This window comes from Apteryx mantelli, chromosome 2 (assembly GCF_036417845.1).
Source record: "Apteryx mantelli isolate bAptMan1 chromosome 2, bAptMan1.hap1, whole genome shotgun sequence".
NCBI lineage: Eukaryota > Metazoa > Chordata > Aves > Apterygiformes > Apterygidae > Apteryx > Apteryx mantelli.
This window is the reverse complement of record NC_089979.1, coordinates 119401211-119428406: the sequence shown is the minus strand read 5'-3', so window position 1 is coordinate 119428406 and position 27196 is coordinate 119401211. Positions and strand designations below refer to the sequence as shown.

Sequence of the window (27196 nt, the reverse complement as noted above, 5' to 3'; positions counted from 1 at the left end):
CTGACAATCATAACAATTGAAGACGTTTTCCATGTTCCCAACTGGAGAGGCAAAAGAGAGCACATGCTGCAAACAATTCTGAGCTCCATGTATACTGATTAATTAGTTGCCAAGCCAAAACAGAATCAAGTGCGATCTAATGTTAACTAGAGTATTTATCTGGTTTCCCTCCTTTAACTAACAGTTCACTAGCCTTTGTGAAAGATATTGTTCACCTTTCAACCATCTGTCAAAATTTAGTTGAAATTAGCCAGTGCCTCAAAAATTGTGGGGAAGCCGGAGGACCAGGAAGATGACAGACCAGCAGAATTGCATAAACTTTGTTCCTTCAGAAATCTAGCCAAACAAATTCTTTTGTGAAAGTAAACGAAGAGGACCAGTAAGATATGTTAGAAATAGGACAATTACAGAAGTGTTAATATCTGGAATCTAGTAGTCTATCCTTAGATAACAGTACTGAATATACTGGTATTTAAAATTACTGATAGTTCATAGCTATCCAAAGTTGTTCTTCAACAATGTTAAGAAAAAAAACTACTGTCTGCTGTAAGCAGATTATGAGGATGAGTCTGCATCCCCAATCTAGCTACGTTAAGCACACAGGCAAACACACCCAATTCTTCAATTAAAGAGAATTCATTAGGCAGAGGAAGAGTGCTACCATAATATTCAGTGCTCTAGTTACAGAAAGATTTCATCATCATTCTTAAAGAATTAGGATCTCAGTAGATTTATTCTAAAAAAAGAAAATTATACTGTTTGCTTAATACATATAATCCTGCAGTAGCATAAACAGATTGTATTCAATAAAAATGCAATTAAGTATTACACTTACTGTATTCAAACTGTCTAAAATCTCAAACAACTCAATTTTCTAGTTCATTTTTAATCTACTTAGTATATGAAAGCACTGCTCACAGTAGCACTATAGAAGATGAAAAGAGCATGTTCTCATTTTTTATTATAAAAACAGTGGGAAACAAATTGAATTTCCCCGTTGACATGTTTTCTATCCTGTGTTCATTTCGATCAATCAAAGCAAGACAGTCTGGTATGCAGTGACTGCTTAGCTATAACACTATGAGAAACACCAACAGACAGCAGTAAGTGCAAGAACCACCCAATTTTCACTTACATTTTATAGCAGTATGACTTGGGCACAGATCGGGGGAAAGGAATAGCTGTGTGTGCACACGTGTGTGAGATGTGCTTCCCTATTAGCTCCAACAAATGTGGTTTAAGCTCTATGTCACTTTTTTGTCCACCACAGCCTAACCAATGACTACAGTTATCCTGAATTTATTACGTGGAACAATAAAAAAAGAGACATTAAAATCAAAAAGATATTTTTTAAATATACTGAGTATACCATACTGTATACCAAACACTCAAATACACATTAAAAGGCTAGCCATATGTGCGGAAAGATGGAACAGTTCTAAAGTGAATTGAGTGCTCTAAACCCTTAACACACACACACGTCACCTTTATTCTAGTACAAACATGCTTCATAGGACAACAGTTTAAGTAATGTTTCAATATTAACATTGAAAATATATAAAAAAATGTTAAATGCTTAACATGGAGTTAGTCCAATGAAATATTAGAGATAAAATCATAAAATAACTATGGTCATCTAAAAATAGCACAAAGGTTCTGAGGGTGTGTTCTACAATACTCTACAAAGCAAATGAGCCCTATTTTCATTTGCTAAATCTCCTCACTATCATACCAGTTTGAATAGCATTTAGATCTATGTTACTGTTAACTCCCAGTGAAAAATAATTAAGCTGAAACAAAAAGAAGACTGAACAACAGAGAATGTGTGGTTGTATCACCTCACAGAAGCAGGGCTCTGCTTCGTCAGGGCCACTAACAGTTTCAGAGCATACACTGGTACTGGGTCAGGAGCCATCAGAATGTGCTCATACCTGCAATGGGGTGGGGGGGGAAAAAGTGAAAAAAATCAAGAGATGAGTGTTAGTAAGCTGATGATACTAAAAACACATAATTTCCAAACATCTTATTATCCACAATGGAAACACAATGTTGTTTGTAACTGTGCAAAGCAATAAACAAGACTTATTTAGAAATAGTATTTAAAAAACAGCATCAGATTAACTTCAAAAGTAATATTAATAAAAGGACACATCAGTAATACATATGCATGTTTAAGAGGCATGTAGAAACACAAAAAATCTGTTTCATTTACTAAGCCTTAAAATAATATTAGATAGAAGATGAGTGGGAGCTCAAGAAGACTGTAAACTGACTTATGCAATTGAGCTCTGTATTTTGTTTACATAGTGCTTTTCTCCAATTTAAATATTTTACTTATAAAATTCTTGCGCTGTTTTACATTTTACTTCAAATTTTTAAAAATTGCTTTTAAATTCAGCATTATTCCATCCTCCAAGTAATATGGAGCTAAACAGTACAAAAATACTTCAATATTTATTCAGAGTGAGCGAGTTTAAGATACAACTACAAGAGAAACATCTCTGAAACATTCCAAATTATTTTTCACCTCATTGAAATTTTGGTAAGGGAAAACAGGCTGCTGAAAACCAACACGGACCTTGCTGTTGCTTCCAACATTCAAATAATGCCCAAGCAACAAACAGGGCTGTTTATATTTTATTTATTTAAATCAAAGTATACCTGGAGGACAAATGATGGAAGAGAGAAAGAAGAGGTAAGCATGGGGGGGGGGAGAAAAAAAAGACATTCAGTCCTGTCAAAATATCATTTTTGATTACAAGTAGTGCTATTCTAAACAGATGGAAGTAACAGAATTGGAAACATAAATCCCTTGCTTTGTAAAAGAAAAATATGATTTGGAGGAAAATGTGGTAGGCTATCACATTTTGTGCACCAAAATGCTTCCACAGCATGTTTTGGGGTTTTTGAATTCTGATGGGGCGGGGGAAGAACCCCATGCAAACCACCAAGAATTTACTTTGCATCTTGACTTTCCTACGGAGGATTCCTGGGGAACCTGGATCACTTTCCACCACCTGGGTGTTGACAAGTACCCTACTGTGTACTAGCTCTTCAGTGGGATGAAAATCCCCTCTCCTCACCATCATCTTTCCCCCATCACCACACCTCAGCACTCTGGTCTGCACAGGAAGGAAACCTAGGTACAAAAGCAGATTTGATGCTTTCTGGCAAAGTCTCTGATCTGGACAATGCTAAGACCAGGAGGGTAGAGCATACAACTCTGGGGATTCTTGAGGTAGCCGACAGGAGGTCCTTTGTAGAGACTAACATTCACACACAAGCACACAGCCTACGAGCAACATATCACTTGTTCACTTGAATGTGCTGTCCTAGAGATGCAAACCACTAAAACACTGGAGAATCTAAATTATTTACCAATTAGGGTTCAAGTGTTGGCTTTGCGTCTTTAGTGATTAAAGTTTCTCCTTTACAAATAACATATTCCAATTCCTGAAGGAAAACTGTTTTTCCTCATTGGTGATTAAGAAGTCCCTTCCTTCATAAAAGGAGAAAATATAATACATTTGTTAGCCCTGATCCTGCAAGCCCTACATGTGAGCAATACATATTCCTCCCAAACATAATGGAACTATTCACAAACATTTTCTGCAGAATCCACAACTACAACTTTTGTAGCAAGCAAAGCTCTTTAAAATGACTTAGCTGTTAGAAGTCATCAGCTCATAAGACATGAATTTACCTCTCCAAAATTGTAATTCCTAATATTTAATGATTTGGCCATGCTAAGTTAAAAACATGGCACTTGGCAACATACTTGTTTTATTATAAGCACATCACCATCTTCCCTAAATGAGGTCCACTATAAACAGTTTTAAGCCCTCTGTGTATTATGTCTGAGGGAGATTATTAATATTCTGAACACTTAGGATCATAGTTCCCCTGTGTTCAATAAAAAACTCTTACTTTATTTCCTTTTACCCCAAACTCCATTTTTTCCCAAAAAATATTAGTAAGTATTTCTAAGCAAAGATGCAGTGATCTATCAAACCAGATACCACATGAGAAAACACCAATTACTAAAATGAATGTTATTTTCACAGCAATTAATATAAACACAATGCATGAATAAAGGCCATTAGGAGCTATGAACCTATGAATCTTCTGCAAAGGGAAAAAATTCCTTGCTTGACAGCCATTACTAAATGAACATGTTTATCCAGCGACTTTCCTGCCACTTCAAAATGCAAACTGATTTAGTATCAACAGTTTTAGAGAAAGAAGTAATAGTTCAGTAAACTCCAGGTACTACACTGCAAGGAGTTATTTTTGTCAATCTTTTCTATAAGTGACAATCATGAGAGGACCTAAAGATTTTGGGATAGGAATTCTCTTAAGCAGTTAAAAAAGACTAAACATTTTATCTATAACTTTCTGAAGTATCCATGATTTTGTTCTTGCAGCACTGGCTTAGCAGTCTAGTAAGGACAAACTATGTAATGCTCCTAATTATATTTCATCACTTAAAATTTGAGCCAGAACTAGCAAAAGGAGAAGCATGTGTAAACGAGATTTTTTTTCCATTTGAGAAATTAATAAAAAAAGAAAAGAGAGCTGATGCTTGAATTTCTGATGAAAAAAATCTGATAAAAAAATCTGTATAGTTCAATCTGTATAGAAAATATTTGCATCATATTCATTTTCTAGAGCTGAAAGTTTTATTTTGATTACCAAATGCTCAGGAAAACAATCTTTCAGTGAAGTGAAATGAAATGATGTTATTTCATTCAATCAAAACCCTGTGAGAAATTTAACTTTCTGATCTACAAATACAAAGTTATTTAATGGAATTAAATACTTTTGTAAATGATGCAGAAGATGAGAAAAAAGCAGTAACTACTTTTTTTGCTGCATTTATCTCAAGGAGAGGCCCATTTACATTTCAGGCACAGCGACCAAAATTTTATTTCCTGAGTCAGTTTCATATTTAAACAAATCAACTTGAGGAATATATTTATAGGTATGAAATATATACACAAATGAGTTCAGTTAGAATCTTCCTTAAATAGATCATGTATTACACCCAGATACCCCTCTCTTCCATGCTCAACAACCCTGCTTTCTTAAAGAGCAGGATTAAAAGGGTTTGAAACACCTGTTTTGCTATACAGATTGCCCACAAACAGCCATTTCATCCCTCCTCTCCTCTTGCAATGCAAGCTGCATCATATTCTGTCTCATCCTTTGTCCAGCAACAAAAGACTAAATAACAAATACTTCTTCAGTCTCCAAATATGGGCTGCTTTGTCTCTTTACCTTCTACCTCAGAGTTTGTGGTAATTCTGACTTCTTGGGATAGTGCTTTATGTTATATTTAACAGTAGGCTACATGGAGTCCTAAGACTTCCTTTCTATCTAGGTTTAGGCCAGCCCCCTTTGCATTCAGATAAAGCCTGTTTTGAGAACTGTAGAGAGTATATAAGAACTCATTCCTATCTCCCATCAATACTTTCTGATCCACATCAGGAACACTGCTTGGGGGGGGGGGGGACACCAACCTTACCTTCCCTGTCTTTTTTGACACCCAAAGAAACTGTTCCAGTCTTTTCTTAGTTTCTTTTCAAGGTTTCTCAAAACCGAGCTTTGAAAGTTTTGACTCAGAAGTGAACTTCTGACTTTTCTTTTTTGGTCTTTTCTCTGAATTCTCTTTGCAGAAAATCCTGAATCCCTCTTCTGCTTTTTGTTTCATCTGTGCCTTCTTTCATTGATTAGCTACTCCCCACAGCTGAGCATATTTATGAAGAGTTGGCTCAGCCTGCAGGTTCAAGTAATGTATTAAATGCTCTGACACGAGTTAACTCTTTCTAAGTCGCCAGAAGATTTACATACTCTTTCCCTGTGCTCCTAAGTTAGAGAAAAATTCTGTTTATACCAAGCTCCAATATATTCCAGTTATCATAAACTTTAGTATTTCTTTACTTGAGATAGTTTCAAAGTGCTTTTCAAATACAAGTATCATCATCTCTACTGATGAGATAAAAGAATTGACTCAGGAAATATTTAAACCAAGACAGGTATCAAGATCCTGAGCCACCGCAAGCCCCTTTTGTTATACATTTACAATGCAATGCACACAAAGATAGCAGCTGAAGTCCCCAAAGTAGGATCATAATAGTCCAGAACCAAAAAGCCCTGCCACTCACTCAAGCTAAATAGCTTGGAGCAGCACATTGGCTATTTGCCTTCTAGTTTGGAGCTAGCATGACCCCTCCACCAGTTCAGTGAGAAACACTGTATAACACAGACATCTTCAAGGGGTTAATCACTTAATCAAGTTTCAAAGCAAGGACTGAACTTACCTCTCTTCACTCCAAATGTCTGCCTTTATCTGAACAGAAGTACCTGATAGGTTTTAATAATGCATATATTCTCTTTTTGAATCATATTTCCAGTTTCAATTTTAATTCATATTAATATATTCTGTGTCTTCCAGTGAAAAGATGGCGTGAAGAAATGTGTGGAACTAAGCTTCTCTCTAGGTCTAAGTTTTCTGCCCCATTCTCTCCCAAAGAGAAAAGTTAAGATTACACATCTTGCATGGACAGAACTTTGGTCCTCCGATTTTAAGAACATTAGGCAACTGGCAAGAGACACAGTCTCACGATCAGAAGCACAGTGCCTTCCCAAAAATAAGCCAACATCCACTCCTCCACCCTTCTGCCATTTACTTAATGTAGGGGTGGGGAACATTTTCTTCACTTAGAGCAGCTAAGTATTTACAGTTACTAACTTTTGAGGACCACATATTAAAACACACTGTAACATTATCCTTGAATAATGCAAAAGATAAATGAGGGCTCATCTTTACTGCACTCATGCTGTGTCTATGCTTTCTTTCCTTCTATTGATACATGGCATCAGCTCACAGTATGCATATGCATAAAATATAGAGCAGCATTTATGCTCATCTGCAAGTAGTTTTGAAATGACAGGCCTCATGTGACCATAAGTCATACAAATGAAGTTCCAGGTCACATCTGGCCCACAGGCTGTAGCTTCCTCAACTCTGCTATAGGATTTTCTGCTGCTTGGCGCAGCAGGCAAAGGAATGCAGTTTAGAGACAATAACCCCTAGGTGGTTCATAGAGAATTAATCCATCCTGTACTTCTCCTTTTTAAAAGTTAGTATGCCATTCCATATGATTTCAGACCATCTTCCAGGAGGGCATAATATCCAAAATAGAGAAAAAAAAAAAATGTTGCTGTTAGAATGTTCTGACTTTATTAACTGAGCAAAGAGGAGGTATCTAAACACAGCCCAAAATCTAGGGGAAACTCCTTTCATTCCAAGAGCCTCCAGAGGCACAGTATCACCAAGATGCAAAAAAGCATCTCACAGAAGTTGCATTTGTGTTACACATGACCAAGTACTGAATAAACCTAGGAAAGAGATGTTGGGCAGCAAACTCTCTGACAGCTATTTATTACTATTTTCTTTTCATTTTGCCATTTAAAAATAAAGGGTATTTAAAACAAATATGCTGTCAAAATGGATTGAGTATCAAGTTATTCCCCATTAGAGCAGCAATATTATACTTACTGAGGCAGCAATGAATCTCTAATAAGAGACAGAAGCTTGCTGTTTGAGTTGAGGCTCTCCTCTTTCTCCTCAGCCGTGACCTCGTGGCTTACAAGCAGCGATGTGGTTTCTGAGAGCAACCGCAAGCTGAAGAGTCTCCATTCCACTTGAAAATAAAGGTGCCAAGAATGTGACCACACTGAAGTCTAATCAAAACAAAATGTGGAATTCAAGGAAACTGTAGTTGATGTGGCCATATACTTACCATTCTGACTGCAGACCAAGGAAACTAATGGTGGGAGGATATAGTCTTCAACCTAAAACAGAGAATTAGAAAGATCTGGCCTAGATTATTCACAGGGGAAAAATAAAACTGAGATATATTATCATTATATCTATTCCACTGCTATTGTTCATCCCTTTGATTAAAGACTATCATGTAAATTCATCCATAATCACACTTATAAAGCCACCAAGTTCAATTTTATCTGGTAAGCTGTCATAAAGTTACAGACAGTAATGTACTTAAATAAAAACAATGGTTAGCAATTTCAGTATAATTCATTAAGAGTAAATTTTAATTTAAAATATAGAATTCACTACAGAGGTAAGATATTAAGAAAAAAGGTATTAGACTATCTATTAATCTTCATGTTCTAATCCATAAACTAATCATCAAATAGGGTTAGGAAGAAACATCCTTCTCAAACAAACCTGCGTACAGTCAAACTACATCACGGAAGACTTACTACCTCTAATGAAGTATCCTTCAGCTTAGTAGAGAGTCTTGATGCAACATTAGCTTCTGCCATTCTGGTAGTACACAGACTTCCATTAAAATTTTATAGACTGAAGATCTGAATTACAAAAACAGAATATCCAGTCTCCTCTATTAACCATGAGCGTATTGAGTTACAGATTAATCATCTGCCACAGCAGTAATCAGCTTAGTTCCATCTGAAGTCAACTTAGGGCAAACCAGGATCTAACTCAGTTTTATGCATTTAATATTACAAAAATAGCATATTAGAAGTATTCTCTCTACTAAGAGAATAAATTGTCAAGTCATAAGCCATTGATAAAATATAATTTACTTAGACAGGACATACTCTAGAGATCTGAGTACAGAGGAGAAACAAAAACAAAATATAATTACATAAAAAATTTGAAATGGCATTTTTGTATTTGAATATAATATCAAACCATTTATTTTGATAACTTGGACCCAATCTTTTGTCTAGGACAGGCTTTAGACCAAACAAAGAGCAACACTTCCTGAAGACTTCGGGACAGGCAGTCTCCCCTACTTTACAGATGTTTTTTCTTCAAAGTGATAGTTCTTCCACTTGCAGATTCTCCACTCATTTTACTATCATTCTGTTCCTTCAGGAGGTATTCTTACATAATTGTACGCACCTCCAAAGCAATACTGACACTGTGTTATTCTAGATTTTCTGATAAAACCTTTCTCCTTGCTGACTGGTTTAGAAACACATCCCACACTCGAGATATCTTCAAAGAGAATGGAGAAGACAGTATCCAGATGCAGGTGGTGCAAAATGACATCAGCATGAAGAAGTATGAGTATGGATGGGGAAGGCAATTGATTTAGGACTCACTGCAGAAAGAAATCTTGCCTTGCTGTGCTTCAGTTATGGCATTACAAAGAATTCTTGAAAAAAAGAAGGTAGTCAAACATTCGTTATGATAATGGAATAGTTTATAGTATTTTGTTTCTCTTGTTTCGTTAATTTTAGCTGAATTTGACAAGTGCTGTAAGGGAGTATATACTATCTATATATACAAGGAACAAGTTCTTAACCTACAGATTTTGCTGTTCTATAGATGAGCGTGACAGGCCTACCCGTTTTGTTTGGCATTGGGTTGGTATGCCATGGTCCTCTAAAAAGAGTGACTGGATCAGACAGAGGAGCAGATCCTCTGGATTGAGAGCAAACTGACCATGCTTAGGGGGCTAAGCTTCCAGATTTCAGGAGATGGTAGCAGGAAGTGAACCCTTTTTCATTTCTATTTTGTCATTACCTAATCACTTTTCTTTCTATTTAAAAAGCACTCTAATTAATATTTTAGTAAAATCTGCTTTTTGAGTTTAGAAACCTTTTTAGCCATCTTTGGGACTTCGCTAAAAGGAAAAAGTCTAAGCAGAACCACCTCAGAGTTTTTTCCAACTCAAGGTCATGTCACAAATAAAATAAAAAATTAGGAAGCAAGAAGGATATAATCAAAATATGGATTTCTTACTGTCTGCTAAATATCAATTTAGATATTTCATATATATATTTTGGGGGGCAATGAGAGAATGGAAGGAGAGCAATCAGCTCTAAACTGATTAAAATAAATTAGGGATTAGCAGTAAACTACTACTCTTCCAGGCATTTAAACAGAGCATATCATTTAGTATGCAGAATTATTCAATTCATTACTCAACACTTCTTCATTCTGAAATATTTCATGGCCTTTTCAGTTTATATGGATAAATAATAAAACTGCATTGCACTCCAGCAGCTTCCGCAGTAGAGGTTTCTAAACTGCTTTACAAATGGTAGTATATCAGTCATAACAAACCTGTGAGGTAGGATTAAAAAAATGCATGTACATAAAGTGTTTCAGTCAAAAAAACAGTACAACCTATTGCAATACTTGTCAAATGAAGAGGCACATTTAAATGGTAAATTAAACCTGCGAGATGGAAACAAGGCAAAAAGGAGCTTGTAACTGTCTGAAGCAAGGCAAGGACTCAGAATCTGAAGAATCACTTATCATCAGCATCAATTCAGATTGACACTGATTAAGATGGCAGTATACAATGGTATGACACAACTTCAATTTCCAAAATTAAGATCTGCTTTTCACTTTCATCTGCTATTCACAATAGTCTTTCCACATCAGAGAATGTAGTTAAGCTATTCATAAGTCTTTTTTAGAGCTAAATAAATGTAAGCTCTGATTGTAAAGCACATTCTTTATGTCTTAAATAATTTTAGTAGCTTTTTCTGCCTTTTTTCTACACAATTCTCAGTTTTGGCAAACAGACTATTTAGTATGGAATTCTCCATCACAGGTGTTTTCCTCATGTCAGTTTGGTAGCAGAGCAGAGCTCAACTAAATGAAGCACTAATCCTATGGAAAAATAATTGGTGATGCAAGAGCATAGCAGAACGCACATGTACAAGAAAGAAGAAACTATTAAAATTGTACATGAATTTTAAAATGGATATTTCCTAACTCTGCAAGCTTATTTTTTCTCTTCATGCCATCTGGGCCATTATTTTTTGGGTTGTTTGTTTTTGTTTTTTACTAATATGTAAACAAATTTGAAAACAGGATATGAACTAATCAAATGATTACTGAGGTGAAATAAACTGCAATGTATGAATGGAAAATATAATAGTATTGTCTTTAGTAAACAAAAAGATTTTTAATAAATCAGAGAATCACAGAATCACTGAGGTTGGAAGGGACCTCAGGAGATCATCTAGTCCAACCCCCCTGCTCAAGCAGGGTCACCTAGAGCACGTTGCACAGGATCGCCTCCAGGCAGGGTTTGAATATCTCCAGAGAAGGAGACTCCACAACCTCTCTGGGCAACCTGTTCCAGTGCTCTGTCACCCTCACAGTGAAAAAGTATTTCCTTATGTTCAGATGGAAGTGTCTGTGTTTCAGTTTGTGCCCATTGCCTCGCGTCCTGTCGCTGGGCACCACTGAAAAGAGTCTGGCTCCATCCTCTCGACACCCTCCCTTAAGATACTTGTACACGTTGATAAGATCTCCTCTCAGCCTTCTCTTCTCTAGGCTAAACAGGCCCAGCTCTCTCAGCCTTTCCTCATAAGAGAGATGCTCCAGTCCCCTAATCATCTTTGTAGCCCTTCGCTGGACTTGCTCCAGTAGTGCCACATCCCTCTTGTACTGGGGAGCCCAGAACTGGATGCAGGACTCCAGATGTGGCCTCACCAGGGCTGAGTAGAAGGGGAGAATCACCTCCCTCGACCTGCTGGCAACACTCTTCCTGATGCATCCCAGGATACCATTGGCCTTCTTGGCCACAAGGGCACATTGCTGCCTCATGCTTAACTTGGTGTCCACCAGCACTCCCAGGTCCTTCTCTGCAGAGCTGCTTTCCAGCAGGTCAGCCTCCAACCTGTCCTGGTGCAGGGGGTTATTCCTCCCCAGGTGCAGGACCCTGCACTTGCCTTTGTTGAACTTCATGAGGTTCCTCTCTGCCCACCTCTCCAGCCTGTCCAGGTCTCTCTGAATGGCAGCACAGCCCTCTGGGGTATCCTCCACTCCTCCCAGTTTTGTATCATCAGCAAACTTGCTGAGGGGGCACACTGTCCCTTCATCCAGGTCATTGATGAAGAAGTTGAACAAGACTGGACCCAGTACTGACCCCTGGGGGACACCGCTAGCTACAGGCCTCCAACTAGACTCTGTGCCACTGATCACAACCCTCCGAGCTCTGCCATTCAGATAGTTCTCAGTCCACCTCACTGTCCGCTCATCTAGCCCACACTTCCTGAGCTTGTCTATGAGGATGTTATGGGAGACAGTGCTGAAAGCCTTGCTGAAGTCTAGGTAGACAACATCCACTGCTCTCCCCTCATCTACCCAGCCAGTCATTCCATCAGAGAAGGCTATCAGATTGGTTAAGCATGATTTCCCCTTGGTGAAGCCATGCTGACTACTCCTGATCACCTTCTTGTCCTCCACATGCTTGGAGATGGCCTCCACGATGAGCTGCTCCATCACCTTTCCAGGGATGCAGGTGAGGCTGACTGGCCTGTAGTTCCCTGGGTCCTCCGTCTTGCCCTTTTTGAAGACTGGGGTGACATTGGCTTTCTTCCAGTCCTCAGGCCCCTCCCCTGTTCTCCATGACCTTTCAAAGATGATGGAGAATGGCTTAGCAATAACGTCCGCCAGCTCCCTCAGCACTCGTGGGTGCATCCCATCGGGGCCCATGGATTTGTGCGTGTCAGGTTTGCTTAAATGATCTCTAACCCACTCCTCCTCGACCAAGGGAAAGTCTTCCTTTCTCCAGACTTTCTCTCTTGCCTCCAGGGTCTGCGGTTCCTGAGGGCTGGCCTGACCAGTAAAGACTGAAGCAAAGAAGGCATTCAGTAACTCTGCCTTCTCTGCATCCTTCGTCACCAGGGCACCCACCCACCCCATTCAGCAAAGGGCCCACATTTTCCCTAGTCTTCCTCTTGCTACTGATGTATTTGAAGAAGCCCTTCTTGTTGTCCTTGACATCTCTCGCCAGATTTAATTCCAAACGGGCCTTAGCCTTCCTCGTCACATCCCTGCATACTCTGACAACGTTCCTATATTCCTCCCGAGTGGCCTGTCCCCCTTTCCACTTTCTGTAGACTTCCTTCTTCTGGTTGAGTTTTGCCAGGAGCTCCTTGCTCATCCATGCAGGTCTCCTGCCCCCTTTGTTTGACTTCCTACTCACAGGGATGCACCGCTCTTGAGCCTGGAGGAGGTGATGTTTGAATATTAACCAGCTCTCTTGAACGCCCCTTCCTTCTAGGGCCCTCACCCATGGGATTCCTCCAAGTAGGTCCCTGAAGAGGCCAAAGTTTGCTCTCCTAAACTCCAGGGTTGCGATCCTACTTAGTGCCCTGTTGCCTCCTTGCAGGATCCTGAACTCCACCATCTCATGGTCACTGCAGCCAAGGCTGCCCCCAACCTTCACATCTTCAACCAGTCCTTCTTTGTTTGTTAGTAGGAGGTCCAGCAGCACACCTCTCCTTGCTGGCTCCTCCACCACCTGCATCAAGAAGTTGTCACCAATGCTCTGCAGGAACCTCTGGGACTGTTTGTGCCTAGCTGTGTTGTCTTTCCAGCAGATATCAGGGTGGTTGAAGTCCCCCATGAGAACCAGGGCCTGGGATTGTGAGGCTACTTCCAGCTGTCTGTAGAAGGCCTCATCGACTTCCTCTTCCTGATCAGGTGGCCTGTAGTAAACACCCACAACAGTGCCACCCATGCTAGCCTGCCCTTTAATCCTTACCCATAAGCTCTCGACTCGCTCTTCATCCACCCCTAGGTACATTCCAGTTGCTCTCTCACATAAAGAGCAACTCCACCACCTCGCTTGCCTGGCCTGTCTTTCCTAAAAAGCACGTAGCCATCCATGACGGCACTCCAGTCATGCGAGCTATCCCACCATGTCTCTGTAATGGCAATGAGATCATGGCCCTGCGACTGCACACAGATCTCTAGTTCTTCCTGTTTGTTCCCCAAGCTGCGTGCATTGGTGTACAGGCACTTCAGACACTTCAGAGAGGTATCCAAGCATTCTGATTTCTTAGAAGGGGTGTAAGAGGTTTGCCCATAGTCTTGTCTTGTAGTTACTTCTTTGGCTGCATTCAATTGCTTGAGGTATCCTCGCTTGAGCCCTGTTTTGCTGACTGCATGGTCTCTATTACTCTTTCCTTCCCCATCTTTCATAGTTTAAAGCCCTGACAAACAATGTGGTGAAATTTTCACTAATACATAGCGACATACTTACTTTAAGGTATGAGCAACATACTTGCTTTCATATTTTACATGAAAATCATTTTTAAGAACTGCTATTTCTAAACCTTAGGCAAACAGCCTTCTCATTCTCTTTGTAACTCCTCAACTAGTGTGGCATAATGGTCTGTGATTATCTGTGATCCTCCCTGCCGTGGGGTAAACAGCGGATACAAAGGGTGATTTGAGGTCTGATGCCCATGCTGGTGAGGGGTGAGACAACGCCCAGGGCGAGGCGGAGGTCCCACCACTCGACATTGCTCTACCCAAAACGACACCTGGGGCGAAGCGGGAGTCTTGCAGCCTGGTGTTGTTGATAGGGGCAAAAGAAAAAAAAAGGCCATCAGCCATTGACACCCTCTGCTGAGCTCGACAAGGACCAAACATCCCACAGTGTTTGACTCGGCCCCACCTCGCCAAGAGTATAAATTCAGTGCATAAACGATCCTCCATTTCGAGGACGAGAACACCAACCTACGGACGGGTCGATGGGCCTGGACCTCTCTCCTCCCCAAAACAGGGACGCCTTTTTGGTAAGGTTTGCGCCTCCGACAACGTCGGACGTTAGCCCGGGAAAAATACCATTGTTGAAAGCGCTTAATTATCAGTTTGAGCTCAGAAAAAGTAGAATTTGTTGCAGTAAGTGCATTTATCACCGGCAATCCTGAACCTGTTGATCTGTCGCTTTAATAAATTGTCTATTTTGATCAACTTTGCGAACCTGACTCAGTGAAAGTCCTTTTGAGGAGGGCTCTGGCAGGTAAAGCTGATTACCAAATTATTGTTCAGCTTTGTGAACCTGACCCAGTGAAAGCCCTTTTGAGGAGGGCTCTGGCAGGCAAAGTTGATTACCCCTTGTCCTCCCTTCATGTGACAGTAACAACTAGATGTAGTAAACTGAGTCTGAATGTCTCTCTTTGAAAATTAAATCTCTCTATAAACAAAAAAGATTTTTCCTGTCAAATAGAACCATAATACATTTTAAGCCATAATTCAAACAGCTTCTAAATCTTCAAAACATTCCATTTATCAATGGAATTCAGCCAATTAGCCTGTAACTGTTTAATTTGTTGCCAGACTTACTGTCAAGCGATGGATTGTCAACAAGACAGGATGCTGTGTTACTGCTTCAAATGTTGATAAAGCAGTCTTAATCAATTCTTCTGATGCAGCTTGCCCTATTGGTAGAAATCGTTATATTTCTTTATAAAATGCTACACTTCTAACGCCTACATATAAAAATACAGCAGTATCATAGATTATCTTACCTATTGCTCCATCCAAATTTGTTTCTCCTGAATCTATAGATCTGATAAAATTCTACAGAAAAAAGAAGTATTTATGCACAAACACTTTAAAAACAAAAAGTAAGAAGTGCTATGCATTTTTAACAGTTCTATGTAATCATTGAATAATAGCAATATAAAATTCTTTAAGAGACTGTATAAACACAAAATGTAAATGTACCTAAACACAGGAAACATTCTCATAATTATTAAGGTATGAAAGACTGAAAGCAGTTGCTATAACAGTTTTGTAAGCGTGTAGTGCTGCTGGACACTTAAAAGTAGGGTACAGTAAGTACTCTGACTAATGTCAGGAATGATAACATTTCCAGCTAAACAGGCAGTAATTAAATGGCTGACTTTTCTGTTAACAGAAAACTGTGTTTTCTAAAAAGACTTTGAACTTTCTTGGATATAGTTATGTTAAAACAACTCATTAAAAAGACCAAAGACCCTCCAGAAAATGCAATTTTCTGTTATTTGCACCATCTTTTTGATCTCCATGCATAACAGATACATTCACATGCAGAAGTACATGCAAAAAGGCATACCCTTCTGCTAAAAATCACCTAAATAAGTAATCATTCTGAGGAACAGGGACAATGAAATATTAAAAATCTGGGATAAGAAAATATTACACTATTATACCCATTAGTCTTTTGCCTTTTAATTTTGTTTTCACTTGTCTGATTTCACTCCTGTGCATAGCTGTTTATTACACGGGGAATGCAAAAGACGTTATTGACAATTGCTACAGAGGAATAATTCTCAACAGAATTTTTAAAATGCTCTTATTTACTAATGCAGTATTTAATAGAGAAGTTACTATGGATAACATCTTTCTGATTTTCAATTGCAAGCATATTTCTATTTATTTATGTGATAAAAAGCATTAAGCAAATGACACTTCTGAAATTGTTTCATATTTCATTGTCAATTGCAATTTTGTTATTATATTTTAAATTGGCAGAAGAGCCTACACAGGTTACCTTTTTCTCAGTATATGAGAAATATCTAAATAGTTCTTCTCTAATCAAAAATAATATATTTCATAATTTAAAAATATTTCAGAGGCAGTCATAAAAACCAATTGCTTCTATAAAAAAGCAATTATCATTTTGTCTCCCTGCTCATTTTAAGAAAGCTAGTTTTAATTTAATTAATTTGTGTTAGAGTAGAGTAAATTATTTTGTTTGCTCATTTAAGACAGTTTTACATCTAACCATAGTGTCAAGACCAATCTATACATATATCTGTTCTTCCTTGAGCAACGGAGGGGAATGGTTTGCATATTCCACTTTGGGTGAGTTTGTCTGCTATGCACTCAACTAGTAACTACTGTTAGCTGTGCCTTTGGGGCAGAGCATGTGTCCTCCTTGTCTTTCTATTCACAGCTGAAAACATAAAAGGGAAGGACTGTCCCAACTCCATCTCAATTTCTTTGCGTTAGAGTACTGAGGATAATAATGATGATGGAAACAATTTTAAAGCAGCAAGAAAAAAATAAGTTATTTCTCAGAGAACAACAGCTGCAGGAAAACAATTACCTTTTTCCTTCCAGATATCAAGCACGCATCTTTCCACTCCTAATCATTTCTCATTCTTAAGAATAAGTCTTTGGAATAAATCAGAAAAAGCGCTGAAAGACTGACTTTACAAAGTCTTAGAAGCCTCGATTATATCATAGTACTTCCAAAAAGTACGAGCTGATGATCAAATGTACTTTTGTAGATGTCAGTGGGAATGCTGCTAAACAAACAATCCCAGAGTAGACTGTTCCTTGGCAGAATGGATAGCTGCTCTTCCAGAGGCATTACATTAGTCACATCACAACAAACAGTTACATAAAATGAACTCTAATTTGATAGGCACTGTTCAGATACTATTTCCCCTTTTTTATGCATAAATTGAAGTAGACTACGCAAGTCCCTGAATTGCCTTGTTCTATGGATATTAAAAGGACAAGATGCAGGAAATATTCAGCAGGAGCTTTCTAAAGGGCTTCGCTACCCATTAGCTATAATAAGAGATACAAATCAAACTTTTTTTTTCAAATCTATCCTCAGTAATAAATATATATTGTTATTATACATTACTTTTGTAGCCTAAAAGTCACAACTATTTTGTAGGGAGACAGGATTCAAACGGGGATGCTAACCCATTTCTGAAAAAGTACAAAATCTCAATATCACAAAATCTAAAATTAACACGTACTGGTAAATCTGCTACAGCTGTTATTAGAGCCAAAGGGACTGGAATATGAACTAACTGGAAGATGACTTCTTCAGTCAGTAGTTCAGGCAAGTTGGAGAAGCATCAAAAGGAAAACGATATTCTACCTGCTCTGCTGTACCTACATTGTTGACAGAAGACTTGCACCTTCTAGAAGGTTGATCCAAAAAATAGATCTACTACCTATTTACAAATGTTTTGAAAAGAAAAAGAGTTTGCAATTCAGCTGTTATTTTTTTATTATTTTTTGTTAAATCTAACGCTATTTTTTTCTAAAAATAGTTTGTGGACACTTTCTTTTCAATCACAGGCCAGTAGAGCTAAATTAAACCCTCATTTTCTTGGAATCAAAAGAGAAGGAAAAAGAGAAGTGAATCTGAACAGTAAACTGTAATCTAGCTGTTTGTGGTGAAGCATTTCTGCATACTATTATGGAAGCAAATACACATGTACTTAAAAGTGTTTGCTTAACACTGACATGTAATTCTTAGAATATGCTTTTTCTCATTTGGCAAGAAGAACTGTTTCTGTAGAAGGAAATTACATTACAACAGTACTACTTCATTTTAACTATACTGTTTTATGGCACACTTAAAATCCCAGTTCGGTTTCTATTGCTAATGCCATAAATAGGTTGTGGATGTTACATGAGACAAGTATATTAGCTCTGCAGCTTATAATATTCAGCTTTTCATCACCTAAATAGAGTGTAAAAGTACTGGCAAGAAGAAAAGATAACAAAAGGAAAGAATACCTTAAACATAGATTAGATTATAATTTATGTTTCATTTCTACTCATGACTTCATCTTAGAAATCAAGAAAGAATATTGTGTATAATTCAGAGTTAAGCTTTCCTACGGTAAAATAAAGCACAAAGGAAATTCTCAATTTATCAGACTTGTGCAAAGTTTCTCTATACTTGAACACAGGATAGCATATTTTCCCTTTGACCCAATCTATTACTATAGAAAACATTTTATGATAATATACACAATTTTTAATAGAAGCTAAAAGGTTATATTTAGAATAATATTCAATTTCTCTGATTTATAAATTTAATGTAATTACATTAAAATAATTCTCCAAACTGTATGTATATGCATTTTTTCTAAATAAAATTTAATTTAACAAAAGGTTTTACTCACAAGTAAGGTCCCATAGTTGAAAAGAAACTCCTCTGTTACTATCTGGGGACGAAATACCTATTTGAATTTAACAAAAGTTTTTAAAAAATTACAATAAATGCATATCTTACGACCAGAAAAAGTAAAACATGTTTTTCACATCTATATTAAAAAAAAAAGGGGTGGGGGGACAAAATATTTACTTGCTTCTATCATCAGGCTTGCCTTACAAAATGCAAAAATAAGGTTTACATCTTTAATGCCGTTACTTAGCTGGAATACTCACTGACATAATTCTACATTAAGAAAAGATGTACTTGGTCCATGCTGATTACAATCAGCAGAAATTGCATTTTGGGAAATTGCAACAGTTTAGGTTTTTTGTTTAACAATTTCTGAAAAGAAAAATCTACCTGGGATGTCACAAGATGGAGCACTACAGGCATCATGGGAAGGCACATCTTCAGCTGTTTGGCCTGAACTGTTGATGGGTGTTTACGCCCAGAGACATTAGTTAAGGCACTGAGAATGTCACCTGCAGAAAATAACATTTCAGAATGAGCTAACATAATTGGTTTACTAAACAAAAGCAAATGACAAAGTATCTGTGTTCCACATTCAATCCCACCTTCTCCCTCCTGCTGAAACTAGTGTTCATGTGACTGCACATATACCAGGGACCTGATCCAACACTTTTCTAGTTTAATTTTCAGCCAGGTCCATTTTCTGCTCCAGATACAGGGACAGATGCACAAATGCTACCTCTAGTAAAAGGGTGAGGATACAAACATAAGGCAGATGCAGAAGGAAAGATGAAACTACCCCTTACAGCAGGGTGAACCTATACTGGCTTTGAGTGGCTACATGAGCATGGAATTTCAAACACTCTTGAAATGCTGTGACCACAATTCTATTTCCAGTGAAATCAAAGGCAAAATTCTCATGGCTTAGCTGTCAAGGAGCTTCACCATTATTGGATCACACAGTGTTCAAGAAGTTCACTTTTCCTGCAGCACAGTACAGTCAGAACAAAAAACAAACAAACAAACATCCTCCCCCTTTCCAGAATCCCCCCACCAGCCACACACACACACACACACACACACACACACACACACAGCTTTAAGAATGACAGAAGTTATCTAAAGCAACAGGAATACTCATGTTTCCATGGAACAAATAAAGAGGCAGCAGCAGGTCAATGAGAGAACTTAAGTTACCTTTGAAACAAACCTCAGACACAATAATGAGGGAACAAAATTCTCATTACAATAGTGAAAACTGTACTCCAAACTACAAGAGGCATAAAAAAAATAAATAAAATAATCAAGGAACATTATGCTGAGTCTGTGTTACATTAATTATTGTCTCAGAAAACAAGACGCCTTCTGCATGGGATTAAAATGGAAGAAGCGGGAGACAAGCGGTAGCTCACATGCAAAAAAAGGAAAATTCAATCCTTATAGCTTGAAAATATTAAAAGCCAAATCTTGTCCTTGAAAGAGCACTTACTACATATCTTCCCTAAAGAGAGGGCTTCACAAAACTGTAAAAAGCAAATTAAATGGACATTAAACAAATAAAGGACTTGATTCAGTATTTTATACAATCTTCATGCCAGAACAGACCCTTCCTTACAAAGTAAGTCACCGAGCTTATTCATGTTGAATAACACCAGTGCTTTTCTTCTCCTCCCATGCAGTTCAATTTTCACATAAGCAGGATTGACAGAGCCTGGCACTAAATTAGACTGTAAAAATACCTAGGCTTAAAGATTTGACTCATTCTACAAACTGCTCAAGAAAAAGAAGGCGCTACTTAAAATTTTCCAAATACATGAGACAAAATATTATCCTTTCATCAACACGCTTCTGTGTTGAATTAATAACAACGCTGTAATTTACCAACACCTATTAGTGGTTAACAGCAGATACTCAAATCAGGTCAACCTCCTACCCTCTTTCTATATTTTAAGCTGTATATAATCATCACTTTTGCCAATTTTCCAACTGATAGACAGACATGGTTACTTCAGTTTTTAGTATGATCTAAGCCATGTATATTTATTTCATAAAAATGGGTTAATTATTATAAATACAGAAGTAAAAATCACTTACCTAAGATAACTGAAAACTTTTAAAGTTATTCACCAGATTATCAATATATTTTCATTTATTGAAATACATCTTTAAGGCCAATTTCTATTTTCTGTTTTTTAATCTATTTAGTTTATAGCTACATCTGGTGGAAGAAGATGGGATCAGTAAGATGCTTAAACAAATGCATATTAAAAGCTAGCTAGAAATAATTTCTAATTCAACAGTGAAACTGCTTTTAAGTGTTCCACTTTGCAAATCTGGTCATTTTTCTTAGGAGACCATAACTTTTACCCCCTCAAGAAGAATGTGTTCCTTCATCATACTCACAGTAATAAAAAGAAAAAGGCTTCTGACAAATATGGACAGATCAAGTTAATCTTGATAGAAACAATCAAAACACAAATCTAGCTTGGAAAGGAAAACAAAGTGTAAAATTTACACTTGCTGTATCAGTTGTCCAAACAATGCCATTAAAGCTGTATATCAGTAGTAAAAAAAAAAAAAACAGCAGAACCCATGTTAAAGAAATTAATGCATTATTTTTTGTAATGATAACAACTATATATTCGATTTAGAGCACTTTCGGATCCTGAGGAATCTAACAGGGCCTACTGTGTTAGATGTATACAGTATATATAGACAGTAAGAGGCTAACATCTGCCTCAAAACTTTTATAGCTTGAAGCCTCCAAATCCTGAAACATGCCCAATATGTGGACCTGATATTAGTTAGAAAAAAAGAACCACATATTTGCAGCAAGGCAAAATTTGCCTTGTCATAATAAGTAAAGTTTCTTTTAAAATGGCAGCATAACATTTAGGTCTACTGACCTTTGCAGTGCTACCATTTCTTTTTCAATATTCTAGCAATAATTTATATCCAATGAGAAATATCAGATATCATCTCTTAAGTAGATAATTTTATGAAAATAATTTTGTAATTTAAGGACAAATCATACACAGCAGGGTCTTACTCCCTTTCTCTTCTTAAGGACTCTCAGCATTTCCTCCTTCGTCTTCCCATTTACCTTTCTCCCTCTACTCTTTCTCTGTTAAAACTGTGGAGTTTTAAAACTATCATTTTTCCCCACATATCATATAGCACATTTTTTTTCCAATATAGACAATCCCACCATTTTTATTTCTCTGGGGTCATTTTTGTGACATCACTTTTGTTCTATACCAACAGTATGTTCACATCTTGCCAATAGACTCTCATTAATTTTTCAATATTCTATTATTTTTGTTTAAATGGCCAAAACTCTCATCCTGCTTCATCATCTCTTTATTGTCTCAAATTCTCAAACTAATTTCTTTCTACTTCAGCTTCTTCACTAGTTGCCCAATCAGTCCAAATTATCCCCTGTAACACTCAAGTTTTGTCGTATTCACACACGTCTTTCACTGCTCCTTCTACCGGTCCTCTCTTCCCCAGTGTCTCATCCAACTATGAAGGGTCTGAGCATATTCAAGGACAACAGAAATTTAGCTGCTAAACCCGAGCAAATTTCTATTTGAACATGCATGACCTGTACAAATTTTCAAGTAGCTCTTCATCTTTTCAAAGGCTCCAATACTAGTAAAATTTGTGCAGATTTTCACCAAACTGGCCAAATGCCTTCTCAGCAAGTTTCAGCAAAATAGTCATTGTGCCAAAGATAACACATCTCGTACACCTGGGTCTCAGTCCTGACGGAGCTGTTGGGGCTTACCATCCAACAAATGCTAAGCATCAATACAGGAAATCATGCATTCAAGATTCCAATACAAAAGTATCTGATCATGACATAACCAAGAAACTTAGTGAAGCTGGTGTCATGCAAACTTTATGTAATCAGAAAATACCATCTTTCCACCTTTATATGTAGGGAGATATTTAAGTATTTCTCAAGGAAGTAAGAAAAGGCAAGATTTGTTCAGTAACCAACTCAATTTACCTAGAATTCCTGGCAGTTTCTGTACAATGTGATAGATGAGAAGATCCAGGCATTTTGACAGGTATTCATTGCTGCTTTGCTGCTCTTTTCCTGGTGTGGCCTTTCTGCTGTCTCTTTCAATATACATCACGAGTCTACGTTTAAGCAAAGGCAAAACATTACCTCTCATAAGAAAAAAATAATACTATATCTCAAAAATACTACTAAAGCAGACATTTCCAGTATCTGTAGTTACAATCAAGATGTAATTTTGTTGAAACTTTGGATTTTCCCTTTTGAATAAATCAATTTTAAAAATAACACAAATTACCATGACATGGAACAACAGTCAAAAAACCTTACTAGTTTAAATGAATATATGATGTTAACATATGGAGTGAATCCCTCCTCAGACTTAGACAGGGAGAGACTAATTTTAAAATCCACTTTATTTTGAAACTTATGACCAATATACAAAATACAAGCAAAGATTAAAGACAACTTTTTCCAACATGTAAGAATTCCAAAAGCAAGTATAGTTTAAGTAACAAGCAATCAAACTTTCAATCCAGAAAAAAAGAAAAATTCTTATTACAGCCTATTATTGTCAGCACAAGTAAGAATGGCAATACTGAAAGAGATCCAAAGTCTAACTAGCCTTATATCCTTTCTCTGGTAATTAGATGTTCAAATTTTCTCAAGACAAACTCTCTGCTTACATTCTAACTGATACATGCTGTATAGCTATACTATTCTGCATAATAGCATTTTTCGGAGTAAGCTATAGTAGCTGATTTATTAGTCATTGGTGAACTTGCAAGAGATTGCTTTAAAAATACACCTATAACAGAATGCTTCAGGCAATGTTTAAAAATGCTCTTTTGCATAGACAGGAGGCCCTTTAGGGGCCTAATATTGACATCTTTGTTTCAGATTCAAATTCCCTGGGTGTGCAGTGCACAGAACCATCAGTCACTGGTGAGCGAGATCCGTGCTCTGGATTTTAAGAACATACTTCAGTACTATCCCTTTTCTTACATGTCCTTAAAAATCAACACTCTTTCCTACAAGTATGAAAATAACTGACAAACCGTTTCAAGTGTATGCAACAGAACTGCAGGACTCAAACAGAAACTTTTATCCTAGCAGGTGTGTATTTCCATCATAAAGCTGACATACTCAATGAAATAAGAATTACACAGGAACATATTTCACAGGATTAGGCCTCTAAACAACACGTGAATATTATGGAATACCACAACTCACCGGCTCCTTCCTGAACCGTGCTACAGAGACAAGAATAGAGATAAACCAAATAGCCTGTCCAGTAACTACCTTCCACATCTGCAATAGTCCAGAGGCAACACATTCAGCTGCATTTCCCACAGACTATATGGACATCTTCTGTTTTTTCTATCTCTGGAAATTGTATTCAATTAAAAGGAGTTTTGATGTGTGTGGTAGATGAGAACTATTGAAAACCTGACTATACCCTTTAATCTTACTCTTAGAAGCTTTAAGGTTTTTTAAAAATATATAAAATGGAATAATTTAAATTAAAATCATATAAAGCTCTCTAGCTTTTCCAGACAACCATGCAATTTTTTACCCCTAAAACTGTTTAGCTATGAATAAAAATGTAACAAAAGATCTGGAGTTTGTACTTGGTTTTTTTTTCCGTTAAGAGAACAGTCTTGCCATTTAACAAACATCTCATTTTATAGAGGAATAAGCTTTGATTAGGTTATATTTTACTTAAAATAGGCTGAATAGACTTCAGCATGACTGATTTTACTGCTGGGGGAAGAGTTTGTTTTTTTAAAGGCATGTTCTATTAGGTAATCACATTTGAGAAACATCCAAAGTGTGTTTACTTGTTCTGAAAGAGGAAAGATAAAAAGTTTATGTAAATTCCTGAGTTCTCTCTTTGTGCTGTCCTTCCCTTCTTATACAGATTTTCTAAAATTATGCACAACTACTTTTTTCCTGATAGTACTGTTCAACTAAACATTGTCATAAGAAAACTGTATAAAACTATATATAGTCAGGACAGCATTAGCATCTCTGTTGTCCTGGACAAATTGCTCAGTCATTTGTAGAACTATTCATCAGCTGCTTTATTGCCTCAAGAATCTCACTGTTCTGGTTAATAGGCCAAATTGGGCTTACAGAAATACCACTTTTATTCAATTCATGTAATAGACGTCTTAATAACACATGAACAAAATATGTAGGCATTATTAAAAGTAAGTTAAACATGATGAGGAATTAACCACTCTCTAAGAAGCTGAGTTCGATTTAAAAAAATCTTCTTCCAATATCTGTATTGGATGATATGGCCATCAGTGAGTTTGTATGCAAAAAAACCCAAACAATCCAAGTTTTCAGCATCTTTATTCTTTGCATGCTAGTAAATTCACAAATATTTTATAAATGCTTAACACCACATCATTCCTTAATCGTTTGTTCTATATGTACCACTGTAAAAGACTGAGGATTATAATTTCTGGCAAGTTTGAATTATTTCATTTCTTAACTTTTATATGACAACAATTGCTCTGTTCTATGCAAAGTAGTTGCAGATTAAAGAATTATGGTATGTCTTTGATAATCTAATAAAGTTTCCAAAGAAACCAAAGCTTTCAACAGATTGAAGTTGTATATTTTTAAGAACAACTACATTATTAATACTTGCCAACACTTCAGAACTGGGTATGTGGATTTATATTCTTAGGTCATATTTAGCCACTTCACTTCAAAAAAAATTTTTTTTAAGTGCTGAGCACCATCAGTTTTCATTAAATCCTGGAGAATAACTCCCTTTTTAATTCGACCAGAGAAATTTTAGACAATGGTAGAACATCAGTTTTACATCTTTCTCCACTAGTCTTATTTATGATCAGGAAACAGTTCATACAAGCTTTATTTTAGCATTTGCTTACTTTAAAATAACAACAATAAGAATTTAAAACAATATTATTAAACAGTAGTAATTTAAATAATAACAATAATTAAATAACAATAATTTCTCTCTTAAGAGTCAGTCTACTGGAGTTTTCATTTTAGTCAATCTACCACAACGTGTACCACACAGATGCACTGCTTCGCAAAGTATGGAAGTAGTCTGGAAGCAATTAACTCCTCTTTGAAGAGCCTTGCTCTGTATTTACGGCATTCTTTGCAACTTACTGCATCAACATTTTTTATTCTCATTTAAAAAAAGGTAATCTATGTATATTCAGATTGGGAGTGAAGCTTACAGAACTAAGAATGTTAGTTGGCCTTTGAAACTGAGGAGACAATGACAGAAACTGCTTGTGTGCGACAGAGAAATTAGTAATTCAAACATCAGAAGTCAGAGAGTAGTAAAAAAAAGTGAGGGCTTAGAAATAAAATTTGCTGCCTAAGTTATGAGCAAAACCCTATCAGCAACTATGAGTTCCTTTCCAAAGTTCTTCCTAACAGCTCCATTTTCGTTTCAACAGTCTTGAAACAATACAGAGCTCACAAAATAAACAGCTCTGTACTGAACTGAACTTAGGCTATGAAAATACCATATGAACTAAATGTTGAATACAAAAATTAAAATATTAAATTACTCATAGTGTTATAAATTATTTTTACTTCATAAAAAAGCATGGAAATTATACTGGAAACCGAAAATGTACTCAAGGAGCATTTCTTCAGTGTGTTCAAAAAAGTGCAGCTCAATAATTAAATAATCTTAAAAATCAAGAACTAAAAATAACAGCAGAATACTAGTGTAATATACATTATGTAGAAACAGATATGATTGCATAGTATATTATCAAGAAACTCTGACACTGTACTCTGGTCATTCAACAAAAACTTTGAATTTGCAGTTCAACTATATTTCTATGAGAATGTGCATGTCAGACCTTTGCTTTTGTACAAAGGATAAAATTAAAGCTATGACTCTGCTGACATACGCTCCCAGAAATTAAAAATAAGGGATAGGAATTACCCAAGAAGACCCTTACTACTTATTCTTTAATACCAAGGAAACAAAGGTTTTGTATAAGTATTAAGATTTTGTACAATTTGTTGCAAAACTAACATTTTATTCTGCTAGATATAGAGACTTTTAGATAAAAAGAATAATAGAAAAAACACTGGACACCTGAAATACAAACATATGATTGTGCCCCTCTTAATTTTATTACAATGAATCTGATCAATCTTAAAAGTGAAATATCTGAATGCCATCACCATGTATTGAATACTTACCCACACTGGCAATATGGTGGGAAAAACAATTTGCTGGCAAAAAGAACTATTTTAGCAGCAAAGAAATCACCATGTTAAGTTCAACACATAAAATTATGTGTCCTTATTAGCATATAGATGGTTCTATACTTGGAGAGCTTTTGTGGTCCAAAGACACACTGAAGGTCTAGAACCTAGAAGACAGTTCTGAAACAAAATGAAACAGGAATGGTAG

At 36.8% G+C, this 27196-nt stretch overlaps 1 protein-coding gene across 1 annotated transcript in view; it reads right to left on the bottom strand.

The window, feature by feature from the left end:
* ULK4 (unc-51 like kinase 4) overlaps positions 1-27196 on the bottom strand; it is a 249784-nt gene that overhangs the window by 145533 nt on the left and 77055 nt on the right. Inside the window, exons 23-30 of the mRNA XM_067292453.1 lie at positions 22756-22889; positions 19134-19255; positions 18742-18798; positions 15346-15397; positions 15161-15255; positions 7806-7857; positions 7562-7706; positions 1839-1931 (exon numbers count right to left, since the gene is read on the bottom strand). Of these exons, the coding sequence (XP_067148554.1) occupies positions 1839-1931; positions 7562-7706; positions 7806-7857; positions 15161-15255; positions 15346-15397; positions 18742-18798; positions 19134-19255; positions 22756-22889 (750 nt within the window). The remainder of the gene's footprint in view (positions 1-1838; positions 1932-7561; positions 7707-7805; positions 7858-15160; positions 15256-15345; positions 15398-18741; positions 18799-19133; positions 19256-22755; positions 22890-27196) is intronic.